General features: G+C 39.3%; 1 protein-coding gene across 1 annotated transcript in view; it reads left to right on the forward strand.

Annotated features, from left to right (window-relative positions):
* Nucleotides 1–18,555, forward strand: part of PALMD (palmdelphin) — a 49,734-nt gene that overhangs the window by 28,938 nt on the left and 2,241 nt on the right. Inside the window, exons 4-7 of the mRNA XM_072834672.1 lie at nucleotides 12,018–12,132; nucleotides 12,269–12,302; nucleotides 12,409–12,522; nucleotides 15,221–16,315. Coding sequence (XP_072690773.1) covers nucleotides 12,018–12,132; nucleotides 12,269–12,302; nucleotides 12,409–12,522; nucleotides 15,221–16,315 — 1,358 coding nt within the window. The remainder of the gene's footprint in view (nucleotides 1–12,017; nucleotides 12,133–12,268; nucleotides 12,303–12,408; nucleotides 12,523–15,220; nucleotides 16,316–18,555) is intronic.

The raw sequence follows: 18,555 nt of genomic DNA on the forward strand, positions 1-18,555 counted from the left end.
GGATGATGGACGGATGAAAGGATGGGCAGACTTGAACATATCACCTATTAAAGGGACCAGCTAAAAAAAAAAGGACCAGCTAAAGACTACACAATGACATGAACGTTAAGGAACTAAAAAAGGAAAGCCTCAAGAATCTTTAAAAAATAAAAAAAGAGTAAGTACCCAACCATCTTGAGTAAAGGGCAAAGTTACATGACAGTGGTACCCGTGGTTTTTGAGGCCACTGTTGATGGCTCACCATCACTTCACTTTCTCACCTTTCCCTCTTTCATAGGCTGTTTTATTTCCTTGTCCCCTACCTTCCAACCTTCTCTGTTGTTCACACCTACCAATCTCATCCATTAGGTTAGTAGAAATAAGGGTTAAATTTACCCAGAATAAACACTCCCCCACCAAGGTAGGCTTAAAGGTAGAGTAGAATGACACCACTCCACTGTAATTCAATAATAACAGCTATCCTTTATGGAACTTATACTATGTACTAAGCATTATTCTGAGAATGATGGTTCGCTGGAGGAAGTCTGATCACCATTATTTCATATAGAAGGCCACTAGAACACAGAAAACTGTAAATCCAATAAGTGAAGCCATGAGTCACATGTAGATCTTTCTGACTCCAGACTCATTCCACCATGATCCACTCAGCTTATTCTTGATACAGTTCAATAAACACATATAGAGAATCCCCCACATCAAACCCATCTTCATCTAGAGATTGAGAATCATAGGTGCCTCCAAGCAAATATTTATTTATGTTTACCTCCCTTTAGATCTTTTAACTTTTCAAAGTGATTTTACATTAATTATTTCATTCAAAACACGGTAACTCAGAACAGAAACTTAAAACCATTAGTATGGATGTCATAAATCTTTGGCTGTGTTGACATGAGTAGAGAAGGAACAAAGAAATAAATGAACAAAGGAGAAAGTAGGAGAATTAGTTTCAGTGATCCATCCTCCAAGTCATTACCATAAAGATTGTTCAAAGGCAGAGACTCTTTTGTATAATGTGCTACCAAAGGGCTTAGGTTTCCCCATTCCCCAAGATTGTCGCCCACCCCAGCCTCTTGGCTCAGAAAGCTTCCACACCACACCCCTTGGAATGCATCTTTTTCTGCCATAAGGCAAGTGTCACCTAGTCCATTTAGACCACCCCAGGCTAACTGATCCTTGTTTGTTATTCTATGTTATATTAAGGTTGGAATTTATATTTATTGGTCTTCAAATAATAGGGTCCTGTTCTTGGTATCAAGTATGAACAATTAATACTAGAAACAAAGCAAAAATGAATTGGATAGAAAGTTGAAAACACAGTGGCTGCTCTATAATATTGTTGGAGTCAAATGTTAAGGGTTACAAGGCACAAAGCCGGTAATTATTTCTGAGTAGAGAGAGTCGGTGGCTGTATACATCATTGAATATGTTTTGCCATTTGATAATACGGTTACAAGTAGTTTATTCACTTAAAATATTTTCCTTTACAACCTTTTTTTTAATAAGAAAAAAAACCTCCCCAAATCAGGGGGAAGCACATTTGCAGCTAACTTATCATGTGTTGGCTATAGCAGTATTTGAAGATCACTTGGGACACTCATTACACCTATGCAGAGGTCAGTGTGAATTATTATTGAAATTATTTAGCTCTTAAGTGTTTGGCATGTACGACAAGGCTCTCTACAGGCTCTAATTAAAAAACACACACCCATTCGAGAAGCCAGTATGCCATACGGCACCAACCTCCAGAGCATGCATTTATTTGCTATTATTTTAAAATTACATTTGTAATCTGCGCATGAAAGTGGGTGATTCTCTGAAAACCAGTTTGGTTTCTTATTTTTCATGGCAAATGAAACCCTTGATTTACAAAATATGATTCTGATTAAGAGGGTTTGCTTTCCTGCTAAATTATTATCTTCTAACATTACCTGCCTACATGGCAGTTTCAAATCATGATATATCATCTGTCCATAAGATAATTATTAATATTTACTGAGTTATATTAGGAGATATGATTCACCCATGCAAAAGCTGCTCATATGTAACCATAAATTATTAAGCTTTTCTAAATATCCGCTCTGTTCGCAATTATCAGAGCAGACTGACACGTGTTTCAATGTCACTGCTGGGCCGGCTCTCTGCTCCTTGTTATCTTGAAGCTGCTGTGTTATACTCCTCCTGTTCTTAAATGCTCAGGATTAGAGGCAATAGATCTGGCTCAGGGCAAACTGAGTGTTTGTTGTATGCCAAATGCCCTTTAATTCTCTGGCATGCTTACCCATAGCATGTGATTGTTTGCACTGGTGGGTTAGCTCTTCCTTATTACACACATACCCTTTTGGCAAGGGCTGATAGTAAGGCAATTCTGGTCCTATGCCTATGCATAAAAGTATTCTTCATCTTTTTTGGTATACTTTTATTTCAGTTTGGTGAATAAAATGTGCCTGACACATAGTAAGGACTTTTCAAAAGTTTGTTAAATGTTCGATGAAATTTATCAGACCCCTAGTTTTAAAAAATAAAACAACCCCCTTCTACTAGACTGTATGTTGTCAATTTTATAAGAAAATATAGTTTGATAATATCATGAAGCAAACTATCTATAAAGATAAAATATCTTGGGGCACCTGGGTGGCTCAGTGACTGGGCATCTGCCTTTGGCTCAGGTCATGATCCTGGGGTCCTAGGATCAAGTCCTGCATTAGGATCCCCACAGGGTTGGGGATCCATGGGTGGCTCAGTGGTTTAGCTCCTGCCTTTGGGCCAGGGCGTCGTCAAGTCCTGGGATTGAGTCCCGTGTCAGGCTCCTGACATGGAGCCTGCTTCTCCCAATGCCTGTGTCTCTGCCTCTCTCTCTCTCTCTTTCTCTGTGTGTGTGTCTATCATGAATATATAAATTTAAAAATCTTTAAAAAAAGAAAAAGAAAAAAGATCCCCACAGGGAGCCTGCTTCTCCCTCTGCCTGTGTCTCTGCCTCTCTCGCTGTGTCTCTCATGAATAAATAAATAAAATCGTTTTTAAAAAGATAAAATATCTTTAACCTTTGATCCATAAGTAATAGCTTATTTGCCCATTACCTATGACCAACACACCACAGTCAAGATTACCTGATTGAAGTCATCAACTACATATACTCAATAGTATCTGTCGTGATTCTAAAGCTATTCATTTAAATGAGGTATGGTTAAAAAATAAATAAAAAGGGATGCCTGGATGACTCAGTGGTTGAACACCTGCCTTTGGCCCAGGGTGTGATCCTGAAGTCCCAGGATTGAGTTGCACATCAGGGTCCCTGCATGGAGCCTGCTTCTCTCTCTGCCTATGTCTCTGTCCCCTGTCTCTGTCTCTGTCTTTCATGAATATATAAATAAAATCTTAATTTTTTTTAATTTTTATTTATTTATGGTAGTCACAAAGAGAGAGAGAGAGGCAGAGACACAGGCAGAGGGAGAAGCAGGCTCCATGCACCAGGAGCCCAACGTGGGACTCGATCCTGGGTCTCCAGGATCGCGCCCTGGGCCAAAGGCAGGCACCAAACTGCCGCGCCACCCAGGGATCCCTAAATAAAATCTTAAATAAATAAATAAGTAAATCTTTCTCTTTTCATTGTAAACCTTAGCCATTCAATATTAACTAGCTATCATCAATATAAATCATGTCAGATTTGATAGATGATTTAGAGACATGTAAATTCCTTAATCACTAGGCGCAAAACTGACTTGTTTTTCTATTTTTACTGGCTAACTACCTGAAATGCAAGATACTAATGAGTAATTTTGCAAATCAAAGAAAAATATTTGGAAAATCTCATAGAATTGGTCACTCAGAGATTCATCTCCATAAGACAATGCAATAGTTAGCATTGCCGGTTTTGTTGCTTTAAACAATTCTATAATAGCAATGGCTTAAACAAGATTAGAAAGTTCATTTCTCTCACACCCATAACAATCCTAGCTGGGAGACATTCAAAGGAAGAGGAGAAGCAATGTCCCATGAGATGATCAATGATCAAGAGACTCTGTTTCTTTCTGTCCTGTTCCTTTGCTGTTTCCTAAGCAATCTCATGGTTGGATGGCCAAAGACAGCTCATCATCACCACATCTGCATTCCAGGGTAGGAAAGGGAGGATAAATGGAGGGCAAACTGTTCTATTTTAAAGATATGACCTGAAAATTGGAGAGGTCACTTCTGCTAATATCCTATTGCCAGAATTTAGTCACATGGTACCATTTAAATGCAAAGACCAGGAAATGTAGTCTGTAGCAGGGTAACTGGGAGACACATTAAACTCAAGGAGTTCTATTACTAAAAAGAACAGGGGAAATGAACCGGGGTGAAGGGGGGATTAGCAGGTTGTCAAAACAGACTAGCATATTATCTCAATTATAAAATAGATAACATTTGTTAAATAGACACCATTCCCATAAATATTATGAAAATTCTAGTAATAACTGGAGCGTGTTTTGGTTTTCTGGCTAGAACTGTATTTTTAAAGACAGTGTGTCCCTGAGGCTATATATTAACACCCACACTTGCTCCAAAATCATCAATACTAAAGTTGAAGATCAAATCCCCAAATGGACCTGGTAGGTTTTCTTTTTTTTATTAGAGTTGTCATAGATGGTCCTCCTCTCCGTAGCAGAGTAGGAAGAGAAAGGGGTAACTACTCCTACATTATTGAGTAATTCCTCTGTGTCACACCCTATGCTAGAAGCTTACAAACATGATTTCATTTATCTCCTTAAGACAACCTTTTGTGAATACTGTTATTATTCACTAGATAAGAAAACCAAAGATTGATTGGGCTAAGGAAGTAAACCAAGTATGTTAGCTTTAGTTAACTTTGAGCTCCCTTTCTTATTACCATGGGTAGAACTGAAAACAAAAAAGTAGACCTTCACCCAAAAACTAACAAAATGTAGGTAAATCACCAGCCATCTCCTGTTCTCCCAAGATTCAGTGGGAAAGGAAAGGAAAGAGAATCTGCAGCCCAAGCGAAGAGTCAAAGATGACAAACTGCTCACCACTCCAGGCCTAATTCAACACCTTCTGGAGGCAAACCCATTCTGAGAGCCCATGATTTCCCAAAGAAACTGGATCCTTCTTTGTCTAACTTGGGGTAGGGTTGGTGAGGTGGTCCTAACACTTCCATCAACTGGTTTTAGAGGTATATCAGCGGTGATATAGACCTAGGTCCAGTGCTGCTGATTCAGGCCAACCCAGAGAAATGAAAATTGGGTCTTCTTTGGGTGTAGGCCCAGCTTTTAATGAGAGAGCATGGACTCCCCAGAGGCAAACAGGTCATCAGTCCTTTCAAAGTATACAGCTAAAGCCAGTCATAAACTTTATTTCAAACATAGCCTCAGTGATTACCTTCAAACTATGGTTGTATAATCAAATTACATCAGTCAGTTTTTCTTTAAGGCCTAAAACTTCTATTACTTTGAACAATAGTTCTATGGCCAAAGAAAGGCTCTCTATAAAGTGGCTATAGCTGAGGGAAACCCCAAGTCTGAAAGAGACTGTTCTAAGACTTCCACCAAAATCCAGACTCAAGCAGCCAAAGAAAGAAAGAAAGAAAGAGAAAGAGAGAGACAAAGCCTTGACTTTAATTCTGGTCAGACTGTCCACTAAGCAGAAAAATTCCTACTATAACAAAATGACCCTAATGAAGACCAGGACAGAAATACTACCTTTATAGGTATGAGTCAGCAACTTTTACATGTGGGTGGACCCCAGCCACCATTTCAGTCTTTCCTTTCTTTGTTATGATAGGAAGTAAGAAATCCTTTTACACCACTAAGCAAAATGAATGTTGTATCTAAGTTCATAAGAATCCATTTTTTAAAGTTTTATTCCCATGGTGGTTAATTAGAAAGCTGTTAAAAGCTCAGGCTCTGCCGACAGAGATTTGATTTCAAATTCTGTCCTGCCACAAGCTACCTGTAAGCCTCCAGGCCAGTTTCCTGTCTAGGCGCCCTGCTTGCTCATCGGTCAAATGGAACTAATCATGGTACTCATGGGGGTTGCTGGGAGGACTAATTAGATCAATGCCTGATGTGGGGTAGATCCTCAGTACATTTTAAGGTTGTTATAATTGCCAGCAAGTAAAATGATGGAAGGTAGGATGTAACTGTCCTGAGTTCTGGCTTTTTTCGTCCCAATGGCAAACTTCATTAGGTTGTTAGTCCTTGTTAACTCCACCAAAAAATGAAAGAGATAAATGGACACTTAGCAGCAGAAAAATTGCCTTCCGAAATAACCCCTTCTTGGTATATCCAGCATTTATGCGCTGTCCTTTTCCTAAGACAAAAAAATTGCGTGTTGAAATTGGACTGGGGACATTATCTCGTGATGATTAAGGGAGGTCATTACTAGAACAGTGCATGAAATGAAAGCTACCTGCTTTCACCTAGGGAGCTCTTGAAAATAACCCTATTTTTCCCCAGCAAATAGGCAAGGAAAAGAAAGATTCCAATAATGGATAGCATTACAAATCCTTTTTCATGTACTCTGCTTATCTAAATTGGCACATGATGCCTGCCCACCATCTCTCAGAAATCGTGAGAGGTGCTAACTCATCCACCAGGCCCCGCCTAACAGCCCAGGAGGCACCCAAGAAGGATATTTCTCTTTCTCCGCTGCCTGTTGCTCGGCAGACTGAATCAGCATTTCTGGGAGCTCAGTTCCCATTCAGAAAGGTAATACCTTCTAAAGGTGGGCATGGGAGCACTTATGGAAATTCTAGCCCGTCTGCTGAGAGATAAGCAGGTGAAGGTTAGAAAGTTATCCCCTAGTGACCTCCCCCAAAAGCTTTCCATATAAAAAAGAAATCATTTCACATATACATAAGCTTATATTTTATAGATATAAAACTAAAATTTCACAGATACACATATATGTATGTTTATGTATGTATGTAAAATGGATGAGCATATATACAAATATATATACACCATGCACAGATATACACACATACACACACACACATACACACACACACACAATTTCCCCAGTACTTCATTTACACTTGCTAAAACTTTCTCTCTATCCAAGCCTTTTGGAAAAGGATTAGATATGAGTCCCTAATTTAGGGGCCAAATTTTTTTGAGCTTTAAATCTGGGTTGAGGGCAGCCCCGGGGGCGCAGCGGTTTAGCGCTGCCTGCAGCCGGGGGTATGATCCTGGAGACCCGGGATCGAGTCCCACATCGGGTTCCCTGCATGGAGCCTGCTTCTCCCTCTGCCTGTGTCTCTGCCTCTGTGTGTGTGTGTGTGTGTGTCTCTATGAATGAATAAATAAAAATCTTTTTATAAATAAATAAATAAATAAATAAATAAATAAATAAATAAATAAGTCTGGGTTGAGTATCCTCTTCACTATGAATGGTCACTGAGCCAGAAAAAAAAATCAATAAATGCATAGATAGATATAAATACAGAGAAATTTGGAAAGGAAGTTAACCCAAATGGTAATTTTAAATAAAAATAGAGGTGATCAAATTCTATTGAACAAATAATAGTTTGGATTCCATATCGTAGCTGAATGGAAAAGAGAAATAATGAGGAAAAAGAAAAAATATCAGGGAGATGGATATTTTAAAAATCCCTTAGGAAGCATGTATCAAGCACCCACCATACCAAGCATTGTCTCAAGCTTTCTCAACTTCAGCACCATTGATATTTTGGACCAGATAAGTTTTGTGGGAACTGTTCTGAGCATCATAAGATGTTTAGCAGAGTCCCTGGCATCCACTGACTAGATGCCAGCAGCAAGTCTTCAAGTTGTGACAACTAAAATGTCTCCAGCATTGCGAAATGTCCTCAGTGCGGGGGGAAATCACTGTCGGTTGAGACCCTCCCCCCTGGGCTATATATACAAAAATGGTGTCTGCATGCCAGTTGCAATTTTTGTTTTATGTTCCTTAAGAACAAGCAATCCTTAAAACCTTGGTGCATTATCTGGTGTGGAGCTCGTTAGACCTCTTCTTCCATTGCCCGACTACCATCATGCCTTCCCCTCTGAGTTTTGACCCTGTGAGGGGAGGCAGCAGGAGCCAGTTCCGTACTCTGTTACTCTTGTTCCCGTCCCTTCCACTGGCATTCTGATGTCAGAGAGCTTTTCTAGAACGACAAATCTCTAACATTTATCTTTTGATGTTATTTATATTGTCCACAAATAATATACAGATATATCAAATCAACATGTAACAATAGGGTATAGAGTTTTGCATTGAAGTGAGAATCAGGAAATGCCATCTATCAGTAAGCATCTCTGGTAGAGGTTTGTGATTCTAAGCCAAGAGGCTTCCTTATTATCCTATATAAATGACAACTGGCTGTAACTAGATGATAAAGAACAGAAAAAGGATGTTTGTTTGTTTCTGCGGTTTTCATAAACATGCCTGATGTGTCATTTGACTGCAACCTTATATTAAAGGGTCTTTCACCCAGTGACTTGAAAACCTTCAAAAACATTCATTAGCAGATACTTTGATGAGGTTAGCAGGCTTTCAACCTGATGCTCTTCCCATACTAGTCTAAAGACATCCATGAGAATCACGTGGCATTACATTATCTCTCAGGCCTCTCCACAGAGGGAAGCAACTGCAAATACCAGTACATTTGGCCAAAACGAATAAGAATCTGTCTCTGTGCCCCAGCTATAGAAAGGGGCAAAAACAGGAGGAAACTAGCATTTGCTGAATGCTTGCTATTTCTTTTATTCTTTGTTAAACCCTGTGAAGTAGTAACACTGCCCAGATCTATAAATGTTTAATTGCTCCAGAATTCAGTCCTTGGAAGCCCTGACTTTCTAGGAAATCTTATTCACTCCTATGGCTATAAGTACCAACTCCCAAATTTATATTGAAACCCAGACTTCTCTGAGCTCTTGACTTTTATATCTAGTTGTTTTAACCTCATCACCATAGACTGTCTCGAAGTTACCACATCCCCCACCAATCCCCTTTCTTCTCACTCCCAGATTTCTGTCTGACCAATTGGATTCACATCTTCCCAGTTATTCACAAACACTAGAATCACCCTTGATATCTCTCTTTCTCTCCCAGCCCACATGTTATGTATCAACAAATCCTGACAACTCTTCCTTCAAAATATTTCCAGAATATCTAATCACTTCTCATCCTTCTACCAGCAACTGCCTGGAATAAGCCACTTTCATGGAAGTATGACAACTGACCTCCATGTTTCCCCCTTGCACTCCCCACCCCCAGTCTATTCTCCACACACCAGCCAGTGTAATTGGTTGAATTTCAGGTCATAACACATTTGTCCTCTGCTCAGGCCTCCCTCATGGTTCCCCAAAGGCCTCACTGTGCATGAGGTCCCATATGATCTAGTCGTCACCTGTCGCCTCTCTGACTTCGTTTCTCACCACTGTTCTCCTTCCCTGTGCACTTACTTTGGGTTTGGTCATTACTCTTCCTTCTCTTGGAAGCACACTTCCCCTGAAGCCCTCATTCATCCTTCTCTCGCTTCTTTCATGTCTTTGCTCAAATGACACTTTATCCGTTAGCCTCTCCCTGACCACACTGTGTAAATAATGCCCCCCCTCCCGAGGACAAAGTTTAGCCCTGGCCTCTTTTTGTATAGCTGCAAGTAGGAATCTTTTTTTTTAATCACTCGAGGGATAGAAAAAGAAAAACAAAGCAAAAAAGATGAATATGCAACAGAAATTGTATGTGGCCTGCAGAACCTAAGATATTTACTATCTGGCCCTTCATAGAAAAGGTTGCCAGCCCCACTGTGTCCTCCCACTAGAATGTAAACTCCTTGAAGGCAGGAAATTTGTTTTGTTTACTATCATATCCCCAGCAGATAGGATTGTGCCTGGTACAAAATAGAGACTCAACAAATATTTTTATATGAACGAACGAACGAATGAGTGAATGAATGAATGAATGAAGATAAGCTTAGTAAGGTCTGCTGACTTGTCCAGGGTCACACAGGAAGTTGGAAGATGAACCAGTATTTAAGCCCAGATCCATCTGGTTCCACAGGTGAATCATGCAGTCCAAGAGCCACTTGCAGCAATGATTGGAACGCCCTTGTTTTCTCAAAGGCACCTCATTAGACTTTACTATTGGATAAAGAACTCTGTGAGACAGGGTGTGGAAGGAGAAAGAGACACAGAATATTGCAGAAAACCTTTAATAATTATACCATATTAATGCTTAGATCTGATATCAACCGTATTCACTGTGCTTTCATACACATCACCTCTTCTTGGCTTCACCAAATTTCTGTATAAAGTAAGGCAAGTACTCTGTTCTCATGGTTCATGTTACAAAACCAAGTTTCAGGGAAGTTAAAGGAATCAGTTCTCACAAATAGTGAATAGCAGAAACAGAATAATTCAGATCTATCACTTTCCACTCTACCAACCAACATATATCCCCATAGCTCTACTGATGGGCAAATGTGCTACCGTGGATGGAGATAGATTTTACTAGGATAACAGATAGACCTCGGTAACTTCTAAAAAACCAAAATACTACACTTACTTGGAGTTCTAGGATACCTGAGAAAACTTCCTTAGCTGCAAATAGCCAATCACCGATGGCCAGAGGCAGCAAGAAAGTCAGAACTTTGAAACTGTAGCAATGAGTAAGAGAATGGTCAAGCAGACCATACCCTGGGCTATTATTGGTGTGACAATAGCACAAGATTTTTGAGCTGCCATATCCAGAGTCAGCTTTAAGAAGGAAGCCAAGAAAATGGACAATTACCATAGCAGATGCAAATACCCATGGCTGTCACCTCCTAGACTAGCTGCTCTATTTAATCAGCCATCCCTTGAGGCAGCTGACTTTAGAGTTTAGGATATTTGGCTCAGATACCACGTATTTCATATTTAGTGGCAGCCAAGGGTCAGCCTTACTAACTGCATGAGTGCCAGTGGCTGTGTTTTTATACAGGACAGAGCTCATGACACCACACCCCAGTGTTAACTTGAACCTGACATGCAGCTGTACTCTGGTCAAGATTCCAGCTCAGAATTTTTGCAATAATCCAATTTTGAATGTCTGTCTTTTTGTCTTATAAATTCCCTTATACTTCATCAGGCCATGTGTGCCTTTTTTTTCCCCAGAAAATGAAGTCTGGGGATCCCTGGGTGGCGCAGCGGTTTGGCGCCTGCCTTTGGCCCAGGGCGCGATCCTGGAGACCCAGGATCAAATCCCACGTCGGGCTCCCGGTGCATAGAGCTTGCTTCTCCCTCTGCCTATGTCTCTGCCTCTCTCTCTCTCACACTGTGTGCCTATCATAAATCAATAAAATTTTTTAAAAAATTAAAAAAAAAAGGAAAATGAAGTCTGTGCAACAGCAGCAGCTGAGGCCACTATCCTATATTTTGTCCATTTCTCATCTCTACCCTACTCAATATAATATGGCACAATTCTTCGGAAACTGTGAAATTAAAATGAAGCATCATTTTCAGTCTTAGTATACACAGGATTTTGAAGAGAGAGTTTTGATTATTAAATTAAGCCTAAATATTATAATCTTACAAAGTGTTGATTGGCTAGAAAAAATAATTATAATGCTTTCTCCAAATAATTTATATGAAGACATGGGTAAGAAAAATTGATGAGCTATAAAATAACTATGGATGGACCATTCAGGAAAGGATGAACCATTCCTTCTGGTTCAACTTTAAACTTAAGTCTCTTTATAAAAGAAATTTCTCTAATTATTTGGAAATAACATCAGTAATTACAATGAAGCAAATGAGGCAAGTTTCAAACACTTTACTTAAGAATTCCTTCTGTCGAAATTTTTGTTTTAAACTTGAATTGAAGATTGTTAAATCAAAGCCAGGTGTTAGGTACCTTCCATGTACTAAGTATGATCGCTAGTGTGATGCTGTGTTCTTAAAAGGTATCTGGATATTCACATGCAATATTCCAAGGAAAGTGTTTATATGGAGAAGATAGACTTGGGAACTTTGCATTTGTACTTCCTGAAGCGATGAAAAACATTATCTTTCTGTTGTCAGAATTGAGAAAGAGATCCAAGATCTTGAAAAGGCTGAGCTACAAATCTCAAACAATGAAGAGGCAATTTTAAAGAAACTAAAATCAGTTGAGAGGACAACAGAAGACATAATAAGGGTGAGCATTAACATTTAAAATTATAAACCCCTCCCAGAATGAGTCCACAATTAGTATATCATTCTTTAAACTATACCCACATCTAGAATTCATGTTTTAAACTGTATTAGTCATGGAGAACTCTTTTTTCTTATAGTCTGTGAAGGTAGAAAAGGAAGAAACTTCAGAAGGTATGTTTTCGAGCAGTCTATGATATTTTTTAATAAATCCATGGAAATTTTTCCCATTACTGTAAATATATCCTAAATGTATTTTGAATTAATAATAATTTTACAGAGTCAATCGAAGACATCTATGCTAACATCCCTGACCTTCCGAAATCCTATGTGCCTTCCAGATTAAGGAAGGAAAGAAATGAAGGAACAGAAGATGATGAACAAAACAGAAAAGGTATGTGGAAAATCTGTACCCAAAGGTAGGTTCTCATTCAGATTTTACAATGTTAGATATTAGCAACTTGCTGTGACATCTGATGCTTCAGGTGAAGCAGTGGTCCATTTTACAAAGTTCCATGAGGTATTTGCATTACTTGCATAGGTATGGATAATGGGGTTATAGTACTCATGCAAACTAGGTAGGCACAAATAAGAGAAAGGCTTGAAAGAGCCAAACTCTTAAAAGCAAAGCTCCACTGCTTAAAAATCTCTATCCCCAAGTATTCCATCTAGTAGAAACTCTATTGGGTCACTAAGATCCTTTATGAAAATGAAAGTATCCCCTTGAGAAGGTTAGACATGATTTAACCCCCATGTGGGAATGATTTTCATAAAACTTATACTTCAAAGCCTCTGGACAAAATGAAGGCTTACCTGGGAGCAGAAAGGGAAACTTTGAAGTTTAGAGTAGAAAAGAAAGCCACACTCTATATGTATCAAGCAGTCATCCATTTAAATATTCAACAAATATTTAGTGATCACATACCACATGGCAAGCTCAATTCTTGCAGTAATCATAGAGTGGTGAATAAAACAGCAATAATCTCTGCCCTCTTGGGGCTGACATTCTCAAGGAGAAAACAGCCCCTAAATTAATTACGTAAAATACATCATATTAGGGTGTGAAAATAAAGACTAAAGCAGAGGAAGGGGACAGGGAGAGAGGGGTGCTGTTTTAGTTGGGTAGCCAGGGAAGGCCAAGAACCACCAGGGGACCAAGGAGGAGGTATGAAATCCAAGATGGTCCAAAAAGGGAGGCAGGAGGTCACAAGAGAAGTAAGCGCTGCCATGTTGTCATTTGGCCCAGATTCCTGTTGGCTCTTTTTTTTTTCAGGGAATTAATCCATTTTATTTTTTTAATAATAAATTTATTTTTTATTGGCGTTCAATTTGCCAACATACAGAACAACACCCAGTGCTCATCCTGTCAAGTGCCCCCCTCAGTGCCTGCCACCCAGTCACCCTTACCCCCCGCCCTCCTCCCCTTCCACCACCCCTAGTTCGTTTCCCAGAGTTAGGAGTCTTCCATGTTCTGTCTCCCTTTCTGATATTTCCTACCCATTTCTTCTCTCTTCACCTCTATTCCCTTTCACTATTATTTATATTCCCCAAATGAATGAGACCATATAATGTTTGTCCTTCTCCAATTGACTTACTTCACTCAGCATAATACCCTCCAGTTCCATCCACGTCGAAGCAAATGATGGGTATTTGTCATTTCTAATGGCTGAGGAATATTCCACTGTATACATAGACCACATCTTTATCTGTTCATCTTTCGATGAACACCGAGGCTCCTTCCACAGTTTGGCTATTGTGGACATTGCTGCTATAAACATCGGGGTGCAGGTGTCCCGGCGTTTCATTGCATCTGTATCTTTGGGGTAAATCCCCAGCAGTGCAATTGCTGGATCACAGGGCAGGTCTAGTTTTAACTCTTGAGGAACCTCCACACAGTTGGTGGGAATGTGAAATGGTGCAGCCACCCTATTGGCTCTTAAAACTCCAGTCATAAGGAATTTGCCTGAGCCGTGAGGCAGAGCTCAACTACCCAGCGCTCTCTAGATTGGTTGTTTTCGGTTGAGCTGATATTGCTCTATTTTTTTCCTCCTACCTGAATATTGGAGTAAAAGAGACAGCAACAGGAGGCAGGAGGAGAAGCATGTGATTCTAGCCTTCCTCCCCGCTCTGCATTGAAACAAGCTCCCTGCTGGGAGAACTTTAGAACGCTCCTCCGTAATTTCGGCAGGCTACTGGTCCACACAGCAAGGATGTAACTAAAAATATACCGTGCTAGGCCTTTTACCTGTTGTAATGCCCAGGGCCATGTATTCCTCCCAACAAAGAGGTCTGTTGCCTCCCATTGAATAATGTAAGAATATAATCCGTCTTGTCAGATTTATTAGTTACAAATAGAATATTTTTTGGTTTCCCAATGAAGATCTTTGCTATTTGGAATCATCAGCTTCTCTTCTCCAACCAGGTTTTCAATCCCATTTTGCAGTATTTCCGTGCATCCTTACATAGAAACCTATGTCATTACAGGGTTGACCATTATACAACTAATGAATAAAATCAAAACTTTTAAGAACCAACAACAAAATCTCACATAAGAGAATATCAAAGAGGGACACCTCGATGGCTCAGTGATTGAGCATCTGCCTTTAGCTCAGGGCGTGATCCCAGGGTCGGGGATTGAGTCCCACATCAGGCTCCTTGTAGGGAGCCTGCTTCTCCCTCTGCCTGTGTCTCTGTGTCTCTCTCTCTGTGTCTCTCATGATTAATAAATACATCTTTAAAAAAAAAGAATATCAAGAGCATAATTAGCATAAAAATACACTGTGAAAGCAGGCTACTTCATAAGAGAAAACTAATTAAATCAGAGATCAGGAAAAAAAATAAAAAATAAATAAAATAAATAAAAATAAAAATAAAAAATCAGAGATCAGGGGCACCTGGGTGGCTCAGTGGTTGAGCATCTGCCTTTGGCTCAGGTCGTGATCCCAGGTTCCTGGGATCAAGTTCCGCATCAGGCTTCTCACAGGGAGAAGCTCTTCCCTCTGCCTATGTCTCTGACTCTTTCTGTGTGTCTCTCATAAATAAAGAAATAAAATCTTTTAAATAAATAAAAGATCAAATTTCTCTCTCAACAGCTTTGTATGCCATGGAAATTAAAGTTGAAAAAGACTTGAAAACTGGAGAAAGTACAGTCCTGTCTTCAATACCTCTCCCATCAGATGACTTTAAAGGTACAGGAATAAAAGTTTACGATGACGGGCAAAAGTCAGTATATGCAGTAAGCTCTAATCATGGGGCAGCATACAATGGCACCGATGGCCTGGCACCAGTTGAGGTGGAGGAACTTTTGAGACAAGCCTCCGAGAGAAACTCTAAATCCCCAACAGAGTATCATGAGCCTGTCTATGCCAATCCATTTGGCAGGCCTACAACTCCACAGAGGGAAAAGGTAACTCCTGGTCCAAACTTTCAAGAAAGGATAAAGATGAAAGCTAATGGACTAGGTAATGATATGAATGAATCCATGCTCAAAATGGACAATGGGCTTTCAGAGGAGAGGGACAACAGCCTCAATCATATCAGCCCCGTTCGGCCAGTACCTCAACCCCGATCAGTGACTCAACAAGCAGAGGAGATGCCGCACACCCAACAAAAGAGGCTGATGACTCCTTGGGAAGAATCAAATGTGATGCAGGACAAATATTTGGCCTCTCCAAAGGCAAGACTGAGTCCCAGTGAACCACTAGCTGGGAAGTCAAACCACCAGGATTCTTCTGCTTGCCAGGAGGATGAGGAAGATATTAGATATAATATCGTTCATTCCCTGCCTTCTGATATGGCTGATTCAGAACCTGTGACGATGATTTTCATGGGGTATCAGCAGGCAGAAGACAACGAAGAAGAAAAGAAGCTTCTGACAGGGTATGACGGGATCATCCATGCCGAGCTGGTTGTGATTGATGATGAGGAGGAAGAGGCTGAAGGAGAAGCTGAGAAACCATCCTACCATGCCGTGGCTCCCTGCAGTAAGGTTTACCAGCCTGCCACACCAACACCACTTCCTAGAAAAAGATCAGAAATGAAGCCCTATGAAAACACAAGCCACAGATCTCCCCACAAAAATTCCATATCCCGGAAAGAGCAAGAAGAAAGCTTAGGCAGCCCTGCTCAACAATGTCCACTTGACGTTCAGATAGCCGGAGACGGGACCGAAGACCCATCCTTAACAGGTAATGAGAATAACAAGGCTTGCCACTGCTGTTTAATTGTGTGACAATCTTCCTTTTGCATTGTTAACAAATCCTTTTGCTTTCAGCTTTTTTTTTTTGATCACCCACAAACTAATACACGCTAAGGGCTTTTTTATTGTTATTATTCATCTGACCTGAATTATTGTTGCCATAACTAAAGTAAGTCACTTTGAAAGATAAAATGAAAAAACTATTGTTGCCTGATTTGGATACTGCATTGATTGACCTTAGAAACGAAATTTGTCTTCTGTCACAGTGTGGTACTGTTTGTGAATGTGTTTGGATCACTAATATGTTGGGTCATCTACATCATGTCTTTTCCCACCAGAATCTGAGGCCAGCTACTTGTTTGTGCCTTTTATTTAAACTTCTTACCTAAGTTAACAAGTTGCCTTAATTTTGCAAGAAAAAAAGAAGAAACAAATTTTATTTTCAGTGTGATATTTTATTACTTTGCTATATCTTGTTTCTCTATACTTTTATAGTTTAACTTTATTTCCTTAATTTTCTACATTTTAAAACAGAATGTCAATTTATCTTACATTATCTATAATATTTAACTTTCCATAATCTTCCTGAACTTAGTGATTTTTTTCTATTTTATATATATTCACATTTCTCATTCTCTATAAAGTTTTATAGCTATCTAGCTTTTTTAGTATTAAATGGAAAAAGTAACACTTTTTTCTAGAAAAGTAACCACTCATCAATTTAAATTCCTTGTTATCACTTGAATATTATATCCTATTTCTCATTTACAAAAAAATAAATAAATAAGAGCCTGATAAAATCAAGTATAATAGCTGTACTTAACCTTAGCTAAAGACCTATGTCAAATTACCCAGACATATAGGCTCTGAATGTGTGAATGGGATAGTAATTTTAATGTTTTTAATAGAAGGATTCTTGTTAAAAAGCAATAAATATTACATCCCAGCTAATTCAGCAAGTAGAACCTGATAATTCTATAGAAGTGTGGCAGTACTTGCACAATTCAGGAAGGGTTCTTCTGCAACCCATATGCCCAATACTGGATTGCCAATAATACAATAAAATTAGCCTCTTCCATTCTTTTAAGTAAATTACACTTACACCAAAATTTTAATTATCTGGAGAATTTCTAACCTCTTGGTAAGTGTACAGTTATCTTCCTAAATCAGAATTGAATGATGTGTCCCCACAATGAAAACCTACTAAAATGAAAACCTCCTTTCCGTTTTGAGAATGAATTTAGTTTGCTAATCAAATTGTGCATCTTAAATTCATTTTTCAAACAACAACACAGTAGACCTAGAAAAGATAAACACACTGACTATGGTCAAGAGCAGGAACATTACCAAGCATAAAACCTTCTATCTTTTACCTTGAATGTTAGCCACCTCCTCCCAAATGCCCTTACTCCTTCTCCCCTACCCATGTCAACACATTTACCCCATAGAAAAAGACAGGAAGTGACTAACATTTCCAGACAACACTAATCATGCCACTGAACTAACATAATGAAAACAGGAAGACCTTTTCCAGACAAAGTAACAATACAAAGTTCCGTACTATCAATCAAAGCATATTATAAACAGAATGCCCCAAATTCCTTACCTTCCATCATGATATTGTTTTACATTCCTGTTTTCCAATTCAGTGCATGGATCACAGAAATGATATTTTTTCTAATGGGCTTTTAAAATAAGCATACCATATTGACATATGTCCTCACCCTCACAAGGCACCCATAGAAATATATAGCCACCTATGCAGGTCGATTTCACAAGCACCACATAGGTTGAGTGTCTCCCTCAACACCCCATAAATGCTTCTTGACACCTGAAACTCCATCATTTCAGTAAGTTCCTTTATTCATGGTCCCCTAGTAAATATAAATATATTGGTAGGCATAATAATTAAGAATTATTAGTCTTGGTGTAAATATTGTTATGAGAGCCTTATCTAAGAGCAATTTTGAACTTGGAAAAGAGCACAAAGAAGGAAGAAAAATGGGAGAAAGTGGAGCTTGGAGATCCAAATGTCTTAGTTAAAACTCTTGAACAGGTTAAGACATGACAAGAAAATTCAGCAAAGTTATGTCCATCTGCTAATGTAAATATAACAGGATCATGTTCTAAAGTACAGCTCAAGGCCAGATACATCCACCAACGAGTGGCCCCAATAACTTTTTACTGGGATTCCACTACTATTCCCACCAACTAGGCAGCTGGCTTTCT

The sequence above is a fragment of the Canis lupus genome, chromosome 8, assembly GCF_048164855.1.
Source record: "Canis lupus baileyi chromosome 8, mCanLup2.hap1, whole genome shotgun sequence".
NCBI lineage: Eukaryota > Metazoa > Chordata > Mammalia > Carnivora > Canidae > Canis > Canis lupus.